General features: G+C 40.0%; 1 protein-coding gene across 2 annotated transcripts in view; it reads right to left on the bottom strand.

Annotated features, from left to right (window-relative positions):
- ASCC3 (activating signal cointegrator 1 complex subunit 3) overlaps positions 1-18,445 on the bottom strand; it is a 718,547-nt gene that overhangs the window by 131,754 nt on the left and 568,348 nt on the right. For both annotated transcript variants that reach the window (XM_083176983.1, XM_083176984.1), the window contains exons 27-30: positions 18,113-18,279; positions 17,885-18,030; positions 16,503-16,623; positions 10,898-11,040 (exon numbers count right to left, since the gene is read on the bottom strand). In XM_083176983.1, the coding sequence (XP_083033109.1) occupies positions 10,898-11,040; positions 16,503-16,623; positions 17,885-18,030; positions 18,113-18,279 (577 nt within the window). The remainder of the gene's footprint in view (positions 1-10,897; positions 11,041-16,502; positions 16,624-17,884; positions 18,031-18,112; positions 18,280-18,445) is intronic.

Below are 18,445 nucleotides of genomic sequence, written 5' to 3'. Positions count from 1 at the left end.
AAAATGTTGAACCATTTGTGTATGGTTCTGATACCTGCTTTGCGATGTGTTCAAATTTATTAGTGCAGAAAAACAGCCTTTGTAGAAAGACAGGATTCCATTTGAGTAGAGACATTACCCTGTGTCTGAAAAACATTTGAGCCAGGGTATAATTCAGCTAGATGATGACAATGCTGGCTCAAAAAGAAAAGACAACACCAGATTGGGCAAGAATGAGCTAACAGATTGTGCAGCCCAGTTCTGTCCCTTTGAGTGTGATATATTGTTTCAAGATGCTAAAACACATGCTTTTTTTGGAGCATATTTGCCATTGTTGTTATTTTTTTTCCATGGAATACTAATTATTAGCAATTTAATTTCTGGGCACATCAGACTCATACCATATGTTACAGAGTAATGCCCCTAGATTGCCGGCAATGCCCAGTGTAGCAGAGATATGCCAAGAAACACAGTCATGAAAGTTAAGAAAGTCTTTTACGCTGAGATTTACTAACATTACATCTGCTGCAGATGTTAAATGAAGTAAAAACTTCTCTTTCATAATTAAGTGTTCACTTTTTATGAGGCACTTTTGTGTCATAAAAGCCAGCTCTCGGGAGAGAGCAGACATGTTGGCGTTCTATGCTAACTGCTAAATGCAAACACTGGCAGTAAAACAGAAATAATATATTAACCAAACTGCTCTAATAGATCAGCACTTGGATATGTGACATTATTGGCATCAAGTGACTTGTATGGTTAACGACACAGTATAAAGAAACAATTAGAATCTGTGATTATAATGGGTTGGGTAAATTATATTAGATAGGCAAACTTTAGACATACAAATTATAATACCATAATGTTGACAGGTACAATATTAAGACAACCAAAATGTTGACATGGGCTGTAAATCAATAATCAATGTGGGTCATTCTGGTAGCTTCGCACCCCCCGCACCTTCGCACTCGGTGAATGGACTCGGTGGCTTGCATAGTTGCCGGCCTGTTCGCAGAAAGCAGTGCGGGGCATGAGGAGGCAGTCACAGGTGTTGCCCATGGGAACTCCCAACGATTCATGGGCGTCCGCATGAAAAGGCTGGGCATTCCCATGGGAATTCAGGCTGGAGAAGGTGTGCCGGTGGCCCTGTCTTCGGCAGAATGGCCACAAAAAAATGTCAGTCTCCACTGACTTATATTTGAGTGGCCTGAAGAAATCATTTTATGGTTGGAGACTATCGAATGGTTTCTCCGCCAGTGGGACATGCAAGGGGATGCATCTTTGTGATATGGCGAGCCATGATCTCTGGGACTCGGTAAGCTGCGAACTTCAAAGCTTACCGAGTCAACCAGAATCAGGGCGAATATGTAGATAACAATGTCGACAGAAACATAATGTAGACAGTTTATGTATAATGGGGTTGAAAATATACACTGTGTATCCCAAACATGGTCTTCAAGCACACTTAGGCTTGGTACACACATAAAGATATATCTACAGATCAATTGCCGGTTCAGGCAGTGTGTTCCGCATGCACACTGCCTGATCAGTCAAGACTGACATCACAATTGGGCATGTATTTGCCCAGGTACGCAGTCATTCGCCACTGGTTTGTGTACGATGCACCAATATATCTTGACGTCCAAGTTGGGAATGCCTGATACAGACAAACATAAGGTCGACACCAAAAGTAATGACAGTTATAAGAAAATAACAAAATAGTTATGATAAAAATGCATAACTAGCCCTGTGACCGAGGGCAGACTGGTATTGGAAAATCAGCGGGAACAAACAGCTTGGGGTCCAATAAATTGTCTAATACCCTGCACTGGGCTGAACTAGCTTGGGTGGGAGTGTAATGCTATAGACACAGTTTGGTGTCCAACCCAGTGCTGGAATTCCTCAGCAAGTTGGGAGTCCAAAAATAACATGGAGACATCCGTCCTGAGTGGCAACTAGACCTGGGCTTCTCCCTAATGATGGCTGTGCAGGGGTAATGGTTAATAAAGAGTTAATATTTTTCTTTACAGACGGAAACATGTCCAAACTAGCCTGCCCCGGATTGATGGCACTTTCACAGCAGAACCACAAATGTGAGCATTCTGTTTTATTAAACACCTGCTGTGACCTGTAGTCCTCAGAGTGGTACAGGCGTGGTTATGGATTTGGGGGTGGGGGGGGCATATTGATTACTGCTTCTAGAAATGTCTAAATCAGCTCTCTTTAGGTAGCTTAGCCGACATTGGATGATTTAAGAAGTGGTTGTGTTATATTATTATAACTGTCAACATAATGATCTGGTCAATATTTTAACTGTCACCATATATTTATTAAATCTCAACCTTATGACCCTGTTAACCTTGACCATGTTGACCTTTTGACTGTCTAAATTTTGACAACATCCCATCGAAACAGTACAAAATATCAGGGTGTGATTGTATTATTTTTGAATTTAAGAATTGTCCAAATACGCAGAGATATCCTGTTAGTATTTGGTTTAACTGTGATGTTTTATGAAGCTATTAGAGTTAAGAGTTTTAATATAAATTTCTCTATACTAAACTCTCCCGTCTCTGCCTCGTGCAGCGTGGTTGGAAAGAAAAGCAATGGGAGTGAAGCAGTGCATATTCATTACTTGAAATATGTGGTGGAAATCAAGTCCACTTCTGAAAAACACCTTTCTTGCTGTGTTAACACACACACCACCCAACTGTTCTGCTTATTGCGGGAACGTCCCGTTATTTTTGGCATTTGCGCATCCTGCCAGGGGCCAGCAGTGTCCTGCGGCGGGAGAGGCAGTTAGGAGTCCCCCGCTGTCATCCATGAATAGATGCTGTGCTTATGTGCACTGCATCTATTCCTGCAGCCAGAGGGGCTGGGGGTATAGCCAGAAGATAGATAAATATTATAACCAAGCGCAGGGCACTACTTGTGGTCCCAGGCAGCCGCTTATAAGGGATACTCAACCCTTAAAAAGAACAATCGTAAAAAGAAACACAGTGTAAGCGGCGCTTTAAAGACCACAATTCAATTATCAATTAATAATTTATTTTTATATAAAAAAGAAAACACAATAAATACAATGTGCAATACCACCGGCCGGTATAGAATATAATTATCACAACATATACATACAAATTAAAAATGAGAACATATTACTGCATGGTCAAATAGCTTTTCCACATTAAGAATATATTCCAACTGATGGACCCAACTAGGTTATTTTCCTTTTTTCCTTAGGGAAGGGCTCTTTTTTAGCCTTCAATTAGATTTTGTAAGGAATGATAGAAAGAATATATATTGATGTCCTGTTCAATTCAAGGAAAAATCAACTTTATCCAGCAACAAGCAGTTAATAATAGCGGATTAGTTAGCAGTTAATGATAAGCGGGTTAGTTAGTCATTTAAGACCAAGCAAGACAAGTAGTTAGTCCTTTGAGACCAAGCAAGACAAGCAGTTTTTTGTGCTCATTCATTCAGCAAAGAAAAATTGGTTTTAATACTTATACTCCGTTGGACCCAGGCAAACGGGTCAGATTTGTACTCCTGGGGACCAGATGTGATTCACCTGGAGCGGGTCTCCGGCTGCTAGTATTTCCAATTTGCGCAGCTCTCACAGGGACTCTCGGCTCCGGTGTTTGGTGCCCCTCGTCTCAGTTGGTGGGGGTGGGGTTCGGCTCACCTGGAGTGGGTCCCCGGCTGCTGGTCTGCCCGTGGTTAGTGCAGCCTTTTCAAGGACTCCCAGCTCCGGCGTTGAATTCCCCGGCTCGGAAGGTAGCGGTGGTCGGAAGTGACGGTGAGATGACGCGTTTCCCCGCCTACAGTACGTCAGCGGCTTCATCAGAGCCAGAAGTTCACAGAGCTGCTGGGCATGCCCCCACAACGGCGGAAATCGGACGTGGCCTTGCGGTAGTGCCGCGGGTACAGGCCACGCCCCCTAAATTTTGGCAGGTGCACATGAAGGAAATGAAAAACATACCTTACATATTTCATGTTTTGTTTTTTAAATCTTGCCGAGTCCTAAGGTTATGTGAAAAGGGCAGGAGCTAGCAAGCTTTTCTCTGATTGTATTTCCCTATAGATACAACCTGAGCTGATGTCCACAGCTAATTGAATAGGTCCACCCTTGTCAAATGTAATAACAGTTTGCATTGCAAGTGAGAGACTTCATGCATTACTTTTTTTAAAATATAAATTTAGAATTTATCTAAACTTCCAACGCCTAGAAACAACGCACATTCATACAATTTATTATCTCTTAGGACATGACTGTCCGTGTATGGACCCTTTCAACTGTAATTCTGACACCCACAAGTATTCAGCCACAAAGACATACTGTACTATAATCTATCTATCTATCTATCTATCTATCTATCTATCTATCTATCTATCTATCTATCTGTCACTATTGTCATGGTGGATGTGCCAAGGGATTCAGCAACATCACCACATCATGCCCGGGAGGGTGGGCTACTAGCTCAGGAGTCAGGGAGGCTGGCCTTATAGCTCAGGCGTTTGGGAGGCTGGCCTTATAGCTCAGGAGTCTGGCCTCCTAACTTAGAAGTTTGGGCGGCTAGCCTACTAACTCATGAATCACTCACCTACAAGCTCAAAGGTTAATTTAAATGGATAATAATGTTAGACTTTCTAAGGCACTATTACATACCTCCCAACATGACCCTCTCCTGGAGGGACACAATTTTCTGCTCCTGGACTTCCCTCCTAATGTATGATTGCCATCACCTGTTTTAAACAGGATAATTGAAAGAAAGGTGTTTCTACACAGGTGATGGTAATCATAAATTAAGAGGGAAGTCCAGAAACAGAGCATTGTGTCCCTCCTGGAGAGGGTCATGTTGGGAGGTATGCTATTAGACATATGTTGGAGTTTACATAAGTTCATAATGCCAGTTTCATGGTATTTAAGAAAAAACACTTGTTTAAGTTAATAATCATCCATTAATGAGCAGACTACAGCAGAGCAGTGTTGCAAGGGATGACACATGCTCAGCTGTAAACATTAAATTCTGCTGTATAGTAATATACTGTGCCAATGCTACAAACAGCAAATTAAATGTCAATATGATGACAACACATAGCTACTCTGCAGTCAATATTCTCAAATGAGGAATAGAGAAGAGCCTGCTTTTGCCCTTATCTTCTATTTGAAACAAAATAACTCACTGAGTCCTGATTTGATTCACAATGGTAATCAGACATTAATGCAACAAAGAGGCAAAATAGCTAACTAGTTGGCTTCCTACAAACACCAGCTTAACCCTTTGAATGCCAACATCTGTGTGAGAGATGCGCAATTTATGTGTGTCAACATCTCTGTGAAAAATGTGTGAAATATTGGCTAAAAAATACCAGCGTTGCCTACTTTTGTTATATAATGTTGTTTAACCCCTTCCTGACACAGCCAGTTTTTGCCTTCCTGACAGAGCCCTTTTTTTCAAATCTGACATGTATCACTTAAGTGGGGATAACTTTTTTTTGCTTTTACTTATCCCAGTGATTTTGAGATTGTTTTCTCGTGACACATTGTACTTCAAATTAGTGGTAAATTTGGGTCGATACAGTCTGTGTTTTTTTGTGAAAAATACCAAAATGTCGTAAAAAAATGGAAAATTTAGCAATTTGCAAAATGTTAAATTTTCTGCTTGTGAGACAAATAATCATACCACTCAAAATAGTTAATAACTAACATAGACCATATGTCTACTTTATGTTTCCATCATTATTTCAACTTCCTTTTAATTTTTTTGGACACTAGGAGGCTTACAATATGAATAGCAAATTCTCAAATTTTCAAGAAAATTTCAAACACTGATTTTTTTAGGGACCAGTTCAGTTCTGATGTGACTTTGAGGGACTTGTATGTGAGACACCCCCATAAATGATGCCATTTCAAAAACTGCACCCCTCACAGTATTCAAAACAGCATTTTGGAAGTTTGTTAACCCTTTAGGTGTTTCACAGGAATTAAAACAAAGTGTAGGTGAAATTTCAAAATTTAATTTTTTTTGCAGATTTGCAATTTTAATACATTTTTCTAAGGAACACAGTAGATTTTACTAGAGAAATGTGACAAAAAATTGATTCCCCCAATTCTTTTGTTTTCATAAATATCCTATATGTGGCCCTAGTGTGCACGTTGACCAAACCACAGGCTTCATAATAGAAGGAGCACCTACTTGATTTTGGAGCCTCCTTTTTATGAGATTATTTTTTAGGCACCATGTAGGTTTCTAGGCACCATAAGATGCTAAAAGTTAGGAACCCCCCCACAAGTGACCCCATTTTGCAAACTACACCCCTCAGGGAATTCATCTAGGGGTATAGTGTACATTTCAAACCCCCAGGGGTTTCACCAATTTTGATACAACTGGGCAGTGAAAATGAAAAATTACATTTTTTTACACAAAAATGCAGTTCTGGCTCAAAATTTTTCATTTTCAGAAGGTATGAAGGAGAAAAAGCACCCCAAAATCTGTGCCCCAATTTCTCCCGAGTACGGCAATGCCTCACATGTGACCAAAAAATACCATTTGGGTGCATGGCAGGACTCAGAAGGGAAGGAGTGATTTTTGGATTTTGCAGCACAGATTCTGGTGGAATGTTGGTGGGTGCTATGTCGCATTAGCAAGACCCCCAAAGCACCAATACAGTGGAACCCCCCCACAAGTGACCCCATTTTGCAAACTACACCCCTCAAGGAATTTATCTAGGGGTATAGTGTACATTTCAAACCCCCAGGGGTTTCACCAATTTTGATACAACTGGGCAGTGAAAATGAAAAATTACATTTTTTTACACAAAAATGCAGTTCTGGCTCAAAATTTTTCATTTTCAGAAGGTATGAAGGAGAAAAAGCACCCCAAAATCTGTGCCCCAATTTCTCCCGAGTATGGCAATGCCTCATATGTGACCAAAAAATACCAGTTGGGTGCATGGCAGGACTCAGAAGGGAAGGAGTGATTTTTGGATTTTGCAGCTCAGATTCTGGTGGAATGAATGGTGGGTGCTATGTGGCATTAGCAAGACCCCCGAAGCACGGTGAAATGATGAACCTAATAATCCATAGATGTGTGGTATATTTTAAAACACTCCTTTATACATAGGCCGGGTTTGTCGGGGCAAGTTTCACAGTGGAAAATAGTTTCCTTTCTTATTCCCTTTTTATAGCAAACTTTGCACCTTTTTTGTGTCCTGCCCTTTCTTGCAGTGGAGGGGATTTCGTTAGGAAAATGCTGCCCTGGTACAATACGGGGGCCAGTACTAGAAGTACTGGGGCCCTCTGCCTGCTGGTTCCCAAATATTAGGCCCTTTATGACTTCCTCTTGAAAGTTCATAAATGTCCCCCTCTGGCTGGTAGAACGGAATAGCACGTAAGCGTTATACAGTGCCATCTGGATGATATACACGGCCAGCTTCTTGTACCAGATTTTTGTTTTCCGCAGGGCACTGTACGGCTTCAGTACCTGATCTGAAAGATCCACTCCGCCCATGTACCTATTGTAATCTAGGATACAATTAGGTTTTGAGGTGTGGGTACTGGTACCTCGTACAGGGATGGAGGTGGTACTGTCTCCATGAATTGTTGTCAGTATAAGGACATCCCTCTTGTCCTTATATTTGACCAACAACATATTTTCGGTGCATATTCCCCTGCTTTCACCCCTTCTCATTACTTGGGCAATGTGCGTTTTTGGGAGGCCTCTTTGGTTCTTACGCACAGTACCGCAAGCTGCTGTACCTCTTGAACCAAGGGCCTTAAACAGGGGGATGCTAGTGTAAAAGTTATCCACATAGAGGTGATAACCTTTATCCAGGAAGGGGTGCACTAAATCCCAGACAATTTTTCCACTAACACCTACGAGGGAGGGGGGGCATTCTGGCGGTTCAATTCTTGAATCCTTCCCTTCATATACCCTAAACCTGTGGGTGTACCCTGAGGTGCTTTCACACAGCTTATACATTTTCATGCCATACCTTGCCCTCTTACTGGGAAGGTACTGGCGGAATTTAACCCTTCCTTTAAAATGTATAAGGGACTCGTCAATACAAATACATTTTTCAGGGATGTACATCTCTGCAATTTTGGCACTGAAATGATCAATGACTGGCCTGACTTTGAATAGCCGGTCAAAGGTGGGATCATCTCTGGGTGGGCACAGTGTATTATCGGTGTAATGTAAAAATTTAAGGATTATCTCAAAACGAGCCCGAGTCATGGCCATACGGTAAAATGGGGTGCTGTACAGAACATCTGTACTCCAATATTGCCTAATTTCTGGCTTTTTTACTATGCCTATATGTAACACCAGACCCCAAAACGTCATCATCTCTACTGCATCTACAGGGGTCCACCTAGCAAATGATGACGTGGGGTTTTGAGCCATAAACTGCTGGGCATATACATTACTTTGGTCCACCATTAAATTTATAAAATCATCAGAGAAAAATAATTTGAAAAAGTCAATTTCTCTGAGACCTGCTGAATCAAATTGGATTCCTAGGATGGCCAAAAACTCAGGAACCTGGGGCTCAAAATTGTCTGGTGGTGGGGTCCATACGGGATCAATCATTTGGGGGGGGGGTCTCAGCTGCTCTACGGGGGCGTCTTTGAGGGGGTCCCTCATCAGCAGAGGAGGAAGAGGAGCTTAAGGCGAATCCTTCAAATTCCCCGCTTGCATCACTGGCTGTGTCAGAGTCAGAGGCAAGCATGGCATATGCCTCCTCCACTGAATACATTCTTCTGGATGACTGGGATGACATTTGGGATGACATTTGGGATGCCATTTTTATTTTTGTGTTTCTGTAAGTGTAATGTTTCAACACGTGTATAGTGTAGGGGGGGTACAAACTTTATTTCAACACGGGGGGTATGTAGTGTGTAGTGTGTATGTAGTGCAGAAAAAAAAATACTTTATACAGGAATTTGATCCCAATAAAAAAAAAAAAAAATTGAAGGGGTTAAAAAAAAAAAAAAAAAGGTCCTGCGCCAAAAATTGAGCACAGATGTTGGTCAGTAACGTCCGTCACTGAACAGCGCTCAAAGGCAACAGGACACCCACAAAAACAACGTGGGTGTAAAAACAAAAAAAAAAAACAATTTAAAAAAAACTGCAGAAAAAAAATATCAACCTGTGCCAAAAATGCTGTTCAGTGATTGTACGTCACTGATCAGCGGCCACAGGACACCCACAAAAGCAACGTGGGTGTAAAAAAAATTTAAAAAAAATTTCCACAGCACTCTCCAAAAAAAAAAACAATTTAAAAAAACTGCAGAAAAAAAAATTATATCAACCCTGTGCCAAAAATGCTGTTCAGTGATTGTACGTCACTGATCAGCGCTCAGCGGCCACAGGACACCCACACAAGCAACGTGGGTGTAAAAACAAAACCCCACTGCACTCTCCAAAAAAAACAAAACTGCAGATCAGTGATGCACCACTGATCAGCAGTGAGGGGCAGCAGACACACAACCTGACAGGGTATATATATAAAAAAAAACCCTGGACCCCCAAAAAGTTGCTGATTAATTAATTTAAACTGACCAGCACAAAAGGGGGGGGCAGCAGGGGGGCAGCAGTCAGTTGCACACGCAGCACAACCTTTGGTGCAACTGACAGGTATATATATATAAAAAAAAAAACCCTGGACCCCCAAAAAGTTGCTGATCAGTTAATTAATCAGCACAATCAGCACAAAAGGGGGGGCAGCAGGGGGGGGCAGCAGTCAGTTGCACAGGCAGCACAACCTTTGCTGCAACTGACAGGTATACAGTTGGCGATCCGTATGGAAGGCGGGGTTTCGCACGCACGGTCCTGGCCGCATATTCGGATCCGGCCGCACCGATCAGAATAAGGGCCATGGTTTGGCCCATTTTCCGAACAAATTTGTACTGAGCTCAGATCTGAATAAGGCCCAAAGAGTAATATTATGCAAAACACAAAGAAATTAATTTGTGTAAATACCATAAAAGAAAAGGGATCATGAAGCAAAGCTACAGGTGGGTAGGGTCTCTCTGATTAACTAGAACATGATACGCACATTCATACTATATTATTGTAATATTTAGTTTTAAACTCAATTTAGACTTAATTATATGTCTGCATTTTGTTTTATAAAATGTAATGCATTGAGATTTATTCCATTGTCAGCTATGATAAGAAAAGTGGTCAGGGGGTGTCACAGGCGGACAACAAATATATATGTATAACAGGCATTACTGCCATGCACAAATAATCACAGAGAAATCGCACACATGTATTTTGGCAAAACTAATTTTGCAAACACACTTTGTGACTACAGATGTGCCCTCCCTCATGTTTACTGCAGTTACAATAAAAATACCTTCTAGTTGCGCCTAGTCCGAAGCACATTAGTCGTTTACTAACGCCAAGCATCTCTTTATGCATGCGCCACATCTTATTTGCATCACTATGTGAATAAGAAGCACATACTTTTCTAATTAAAATGATATGTGGTATTATTATATTCCGGGTGCAACTGCAGGTGAATCTGCATACAAAATGCTATGATACAGTGCTTTCCCGGAAAACACTGTAATGCAGATACAGCTGCAGTAGTACACAGAATATAGTCATGTCACATATCATTTAAAGTCATCTTGTGCATCTTATTTACATAGCGATGCAAATAATAAACAAATAATAAATTGTGTGATAGTCCTAAAGTTTTATTGATTTGTGGAAATTAAAAATAAGAAAATCCCAATTTTAAAAACAGCAGCTTTATGTATTATTTATCACCAGTTATTTATATAGCACACACATATTCTGCAGCGCTGTACAGAGAATATTTGAACATTCACATCAGCAGTGGAGCTTGCAAACTATATTCCCTACCACATATATGTTCAAGTATTGATTAGAAATGCATAAATTACCTCTCTTTCGTCCATATTTAACCACTGTTTAGGGTCATTTTCAGTTGCTAAAAATGCAATTAAATCAATCGCAGTGAGACGGGTTTGACGCCTTGATGACACAAAGATGAGTACAGGCTTTGCTGGTGAATGGATTCGTATAGCTGTTAACAAGGAAACAAAAACAACAAAATAGATTTGATATTGATATTGTCCACAGAGTAAACTCTGATAAGTACAGTATAGTCTATTTTCAGCTAATTTCTAAAATTGCGTAACTAGCCACTCAATCATATTTCACGAACGACTATTTTAATTATCAGTAGGAAAACAAATAGCACAAGGATGGGTGCTGGACGACCCCCGACAGTTGAGATTCCGAAGGTCAGTAGATCAGAATCCCAACTGTTAAAAGCCCAACAGTGGGGATCCCAACTTACAGGGGATATTCTCCCTCATGGGGTTCATGACCTCCATAGAGGGAGATTAGAAAGTGTGGGGAGCGCAGCGAGCCCCCCACAAGGGGCTTTTTTTTGGGACGCCCCACTGCTGTAGTACCGGAAGTCGGGATTCGGACGTCGGCTTAATGACCGTTGGAATCCCAATTCTCGGACCCCCGTACCACACCCCATTCTGGTAATTAGAACACATAATTAAACATTTAATAGCGCCTTTATAAGCAATTAAATCTTTGTATACTTTTACATGGTTTATTATAGTTATAATCAGTAAGGGCTTGGAAACAGGTACTTGCGTATCTGTTGAGGCACCTGTATGTGTTGCCTTGTCAAGCAGCAACCGAAAAAAGGGGGGGTCAGTCCCTTTATAAAAACATGTGAACAGGGTGGAGGTTGCGCTGAATTGATGACAGGATAAAACATTACTTTAAAAAAGAGGTGTGCATTTATTTATATATAAAACCCAGTAAAATAATTATAAAAGTAATATTAGGTAAAGGAAGTAAAAGCTGCGTAATTATACGTGTTGGTAACGTCACCTTTTAGAGTGCAAAGTCCTTTTTTTTTGGGCCCACAAGAGTTGATCCAGGTAAGTGCTGGTGTTGTGGTGTCCTTTTTAAATGCTTCATTCTAGAGTGCTATGCATTACCAACGGAACATTCTCAGTATTTCCCTGACCCCAAGTTTCCACTCAGGCATGGCACAGCATGTTGGAGGAAAGTCACCTCTATAATCTGCCTTTTGAGATCAAGCGGTCCCCCAATCGCTTCATATATTTCAGCAGTTGGGAGGTACGCCACCCCCATCTTAAACTTGGAGGAAGCATTTGAAAGGGACACCACAACACCAGCACTTATCCGATTAATTCTTTTGGGCCCCCCAAAAAAGGACTTTGCACTCTAAAAGGTGACGTTACCAACACGTATAATTACTCTGGACGCAGCTTTTACTTCCTTTACCTATTATTACTTTTATAATTATTTTACTGTATTTTATGTATAAATAAATGCACACATCTTTTTTAAAGTAATTATTTATCCTGTCATCAATTCAGTGCAACCTCCACATAATTCCACCTGTTCACATAATCAATAAGGGACCCTAGGGCCACATTCTGTGCTCTGAGTCTTCACTGCTGGCCTTTCTGATCCTGCTTTGTTGTCAGACCCCTGATGTGTGTCAGGTCCCAAATGTTTTCAACACACATTACAACTGGTGACCATTACACACCTTATTTTAATGTTAAAAGCAATATCCATCTGCAGTTCTATAAATGGAGGTCAATCCAAAAGCTTGCGAAGGGTGCGATTTGCTTTTGCAGGCAACGGCACTTGTACTTGCACCCTTCATGAGCAGAAAGCTCTGAATTGCTTAGAGCCCTATGGGGGCAGAGATCATTTATATGTGAGTTCCGACTGTCGTTATGATTCGCAAACAATCTGGATTGACTCCCCAATATTATGTTTTTAGAGGTTTCAAATTGTAGTGCATTTGTTTATTATTCACAAAATGTAAAGGTATACTATAGCAACAGATAAAATTGTAATAATAGTTGCTTTCCATCAAGGTGGCTCTTATTCTTATGATGCTTACATAATTAGATACATAGATTGATTTGACATCTTAATAGTTAATGCAGATGTTTGTCTCCACACAGTATGAGTAACATGGGGCAAGTCTCTATCATTTAGGGCATAAATACTTATGCAGCGCCCATGGGAAAGTCAGTAATGAAATAGACTACCCATCTGATAAAGGCTGATCCAGGGTAACTAATCAGGAGGTGTCTAATACAGAGATTATAGCTTGAATTATTTGAGATTGCAGGTTTATGCTACAAATGAGTCTGTGGAGATGGCTGAAATACATCATCATTATATACACACACAGCCTTGTAGAATCTGGAAACAGAAGATCTAATGCTTTCTTGCTGCCCCAAGAACAGGTGCGATTACACAGCAAGGGCTTGATTTATTGTTCATTAGTGATTTTTACATAGCATTTCTGGAGCCAATAAATAATGGAAATAGTCAAGACTAGTTTAAAATTCCCATCAATACTCCTGTACTGTCACAAAGCTAATTAGAAAATCTAAACAGTCATTTTCACAAGGCACTACAGGACATGAGGTCAATTTTATTTCTAAGAATAAGATATCATAAATATACCTAAACAAGAATCAGTTTATCTCTGGGTAAAGTATTTAATGCACACAAGTTGATTATTCTTGTGGTAAAGCATTTATAATACACATATCATATTCCAAAAACATATTTGCGAATATATATTTCACACAAACTCCTGTTGTGCAATATGTTGGGTGTTGATAAAGGATAATAATAATGTAGTTTAACAGAAAATGTCAACATCAGCACTACGTATTTAGCAAACACGCTGGTCTATATTATAAGCATTTTTGTAGACCATAAATCATACATCTGCAACGCCTTGCTTAAATTAGTGTGGCTGTATTATTGATTTTTACATATTTAATAACCGTGTATGGGACAATTTTAGAATTGATAACATTACAGAAAAGAATGAATTGTAATCTGACGGCACAGTTTTTAGATGCCCTTTGACTTTATCACACTACTGTTGGGTATGTAAGTTTTTGAAGCAGGGAATATAAATTAAAAAAATGCCAGTATTCTTTAAGATATCCTATTTGATTCCCAAAAGGCTATCCTATTAATCCCATAGTCAGCACTTATCTGGGATAATGCGTCATGTGATTTAGGCAATCAAATCATAATCCTCAATAAGCAGTCTCAGGTCCCAACTTTGCAGCAATAACACATGGATATGGGAATTTATCCCAAATCCCATGTGTTAACAGGGATTACAATAGTATAGCCCGATAATATCATCAGGCTAAAATTGCAAAATTAGCCAGTTGTTGCTGTGTGAATAAGTACAATCGACAATAGTATACCCTGTACATACATACATCTCAGTTATAGATACAAGACCAGTACATTTAATTCTGTGGATATTAGTTAAGTGGAAACTTCCATGAAGAAAAATTAGTTTTCTATTTAAAGTATAGGACAGTAAGGTTAAATTGAGAACATGCAATAGGGGTTTGCTTAATTTATCAACATTCACCGAATCAATGTTCCTATGCAGCATGTCCACAGCTGACCATGTACACATAGATTGTTGACAAAATAATGTGTCCCGGTGCACCACACCGGAAGGAGGAGGAAAAGTATAAGAAAAATCTCTTGTTTAAAGTGAAAAGAAAACTTTAGGCTAGAACAATGGAACTAAGGGTCAGGTTTATTAACCCTGGTGAAGTGATAAAGTGCCCGCTGATAACGCACCAGCCAATTAGCTCCTGTCATTTTTCAAAACCAGCCTGTAACTTGAGTTAGGAGCCGATTGTCTGGTGCATTATCACTGGGCACTTTAACACTTCACCAGGCTTAAAAAATCATCCTCTGAATGCAATAGTGCCCTATTCTCATGCAAGACAATAATAGGCTTCTTGCAAGACAAGGTCCCAAGCTTGAAACATACTGGCCCAATTACACGGCTATCAGAAAAACAAGCTACAGCTGTTAACCACGAGAGCACATATGATTCCAACGCCTCAAATGGAGTATTTTAAAAGGCCAACAGAAACATATTCAGATCCCATGGAGCCACTAGAAGGACAAAAGGAGGCTGAACCCGCAAAATGTGTCCCACACGATTAAAGCCAGCGGAGGAAGGTCCTGGTGTAGAAGCAAACCTTGTTGTACCAAATCTGCAAACAAAAGAAGGCGTCAACCTGGTCCCACTCCCACTTTCAGAATGTCAGCAAATCAGGACCCATGGGGCAAATCCGGAGCCACCAGAATACCATGACACTGGATATGCTTGACAACTTGAGACTACATTAGCAACAGGAGAAAAACATACCCCAGATTGTATATGGAAAGTCATCCACCATGTAAGTGCTTGGAATAATGAACCAGACACAAAACCAAATGGGAGACCCCACCACTAAACCAACTGGGTAAAAACATATAGAAGAGCCCACTTTCCTATACACGGCTAATATTGTTGGCACGAACACCTTGGTCCAAGACAAAATGTAAGCCTATTCTGCCATTGCCAGGTACCCCATGCTGGTTGACATGTGCCGCTGCTGTAGATTTGTCTATTTGGATCAAGACTGGGCAGTCCATGAGAATCTGGGATGCTATCAGAGCAACTTAAATGACTTGAAAATCAAAACTGTTGATGGGGAGGGCAGACTCCTGTGCAGAATGAAGACCCTGCAGGCAAAGGTGCAAGGTCACTGCTACCAAACATGGTAGGCTGGCATTTGTGGTCACAATAACGCAGTAAGGAGTGACTAAAGACCTGTTCCTGCTACGATTCTCTGCAAGCAACTACCAGCACATGTGTACGCAGCAAAAGGCTGAGCAGCTGAGATTTCAGGTGATCGTTCCAGCCTAACCAACTCCACAGGATATCCTGAGACTGGAGCCTGGTTATCTGGATGCACATTGGAGGTGCTATAATGAATATAACACAAATGGATGGAGACTGAATAATTTAGGTGATGAATAAGAAAATGATCCTTTATAAATGATGAAAAGAACTTAGAAAAGTCTGGGAAATGTAGCTGTAATATATTTAAACATTCCTTCTAAATTGTCTCTTATGTACCCGTGACAGGAACAGGAATACTCCACATAAACCCCACTCCTTAGTTATATTTTTTCTCTTTATTTCTGCTTGTTTGCTTTGCTTTTGGGTGGTTCTTGCTTGATTCGCAATAGCTGGTGCTCAAAGTTTGCCACTGTATCAAAGAAATGCTATTATCTTTAAAGAAATTATTATCTATAAATACAAGATTTTTCTTCTAGTCACTGTCCAGCAATTAGCAATCAAGAAGTGCATTTTTATCAATTTGTATTGTTCCTATGTATAAAGATTCATGAATGAAATTATCTTTGTGATAAACAGTGAACGATTTAATTCCAAACACATATGGATCTCCTTTCTTGGGAGACTCACAGAAAGTTTTTCAGCATTTTGACATATGTTTTTCCAAACAATACGTGAAAGCTCTAATAGAACACATACAGTAGGTGCACTCAGAACATGTATATGTGAACTTCCTGAAAAGCTCCAGCAAGGATGATCTGTTAATGTCATGTACAGCTGTTTACCTTGAAATGTAGGCTTGTTCATACTGGCCATACGAGGACAGTAGTGTTGTCCAGGAAAGCCTTGAATGTGGACTTCCAAGGGAACTGGTCTCACAGATGGACGAAAGTTAAATAGACCCATCTAAAAAGAAAATACCTGTGTTACATTCATTAACATATATTTATTTTAATGAAAATGCTCAACTGAATATGTTTTATTCATAAACACATTGTATTCTTGAAAAAATACATTCAAATGTTTAAAGCCCCCCCCCCCCCCCCCCCCCCCACAAAAATAAATAAAGACTATTTTGTTTAAACCAGACCTACAGTATTCACACACTACTGGCAAACTACTGTAGGACTGAAGAAATATATATCCTCACAAAATCTTAAATATAATCAGATTTACAGCATACACATTCGCAGTTACAAATTAAGTAATCTATTTAAAAATGTCTTATTAAGGCTGCCATCTGCCAAGTCTCTTTAAATGTGTTCATTTTAACTTTTTTGCAAATTAATGGTTATTGGTAAGCACTATGCAATATCAATCATTTGTTAGGAATAAGCAATATGGGCGGTTCCAAAATCAGACAATTCTGTTGAAATTTGGTAATGTCATTATTGGACATGGTGACAAATGGTGTAAGTAGATGACCAATTCCAGACTGTCTGTGGTCAATTGCCAAAAGCCCTGTCAGGCCGACACAGGAAGTGATTGAGCGATGAATGAGTACTGCTATCCAATTTAGCCATACTGGCATGACTACAGATGTGTCCTCATACACTGTTGCTTCTGTCACGCCAAAGAGACCCTCTCAGTTTGCAGTCTAGTCTAACACATGCACACACTTACATACTAGGACAGTGGTTCCCAAATGCAGCACTTAAGGAACACCAAAAGTCCAGATTGTAGATATATCCCTTCTTGTGCACATTAGAGACAAAAAAATATTTTTCTATTTATTAACATAATTTTCACACCCCTTTTGCATTATTTTAGTATCACTTGAATGTATTTAAGGGCTTTAGCTAAAAAAAAAGGTATCCAAACCCCTTTATTGGCATTTTTATAACCGGAAATGCGATGTGGAGGAAATTACTATAAACAAAATGTGAAAAAAACCCCACAGTGAGGGCTTTGATAATAATGCCAGCAGCTGGCGAATCATAGGGCTTACATGTGAATCAGAGATTCTGCACAGCTTTCTCTGCCCCTCTGCGATAGGGGCAATGTCAACAGCAGCTGCAAGTACAGTACAGTACAATATATAGTAACATATTGTATCATGAATAGAAATCCCACGTTTCATTTATTACTTTTATTCTGACCTGTTTAATCTTTTATTTGGTTTCTGTCACCACAATATCTAATTGAAAAGTAGACATATTTCTCTTACCTGTCCAATGCCCAACCAATCTGCAAGGTCTCTTGCATTTGCTAGAGCTGTTGACAAACCCACAACTCGCACTGTCCTCTCTGTATGTGAGGAAATAAAATTTGTCCTGGATACGATAACTTCCAGTACTGGTCCTCTCTCATCACCTAATCACAATCAAATAAAGAGTTCCACCATGAAAATATTAAGAACATTGCTTCAGATTATCCAGTTCATGGCTATACTTACCAAGCAAATGAATTTCATCAATAATTAGAATGGAGACCTTTTGTACATAGCTCCTGTTTTGCCAGCTCCTGCTGATGCCATCCCACTTCTCTGGGGTAGTGACGATGAGGTCAGCTTCAGCAATGGACCTCATATCCGGAGTGACGTCTCCCGTCAGCTCTACCACTCTGTTGATAAACATGTTTTATTGTTTCCCTTCTGTCACAGTCAATAAGTAAAAGCTGCAATGTAATGCTGGATTTACTTCTGGCCTAATTCATTTTTATGGTGGACCAGCTATGTGGTGGCATATCTAGTACAAATAGTGTTTGTCCGAGATTACATTCTCAGGTG

This window comes from Crinia signifera, chromosome 3 (genome assembly GCF_055691185.1).
Source record: "Crinia signifera chromosome 3, ASM5569118v1, whole genome shotgun sequence".
Classification (NCBI taxonomy): Eukaryota; Metazoa; Chordata; class Amphibia; order Anura; family Myobatrachidae; genus Crinia; species Crinia signifera.
This window is presented reverse-complemented; position numbering and strand designations above follow the sequence as displayed.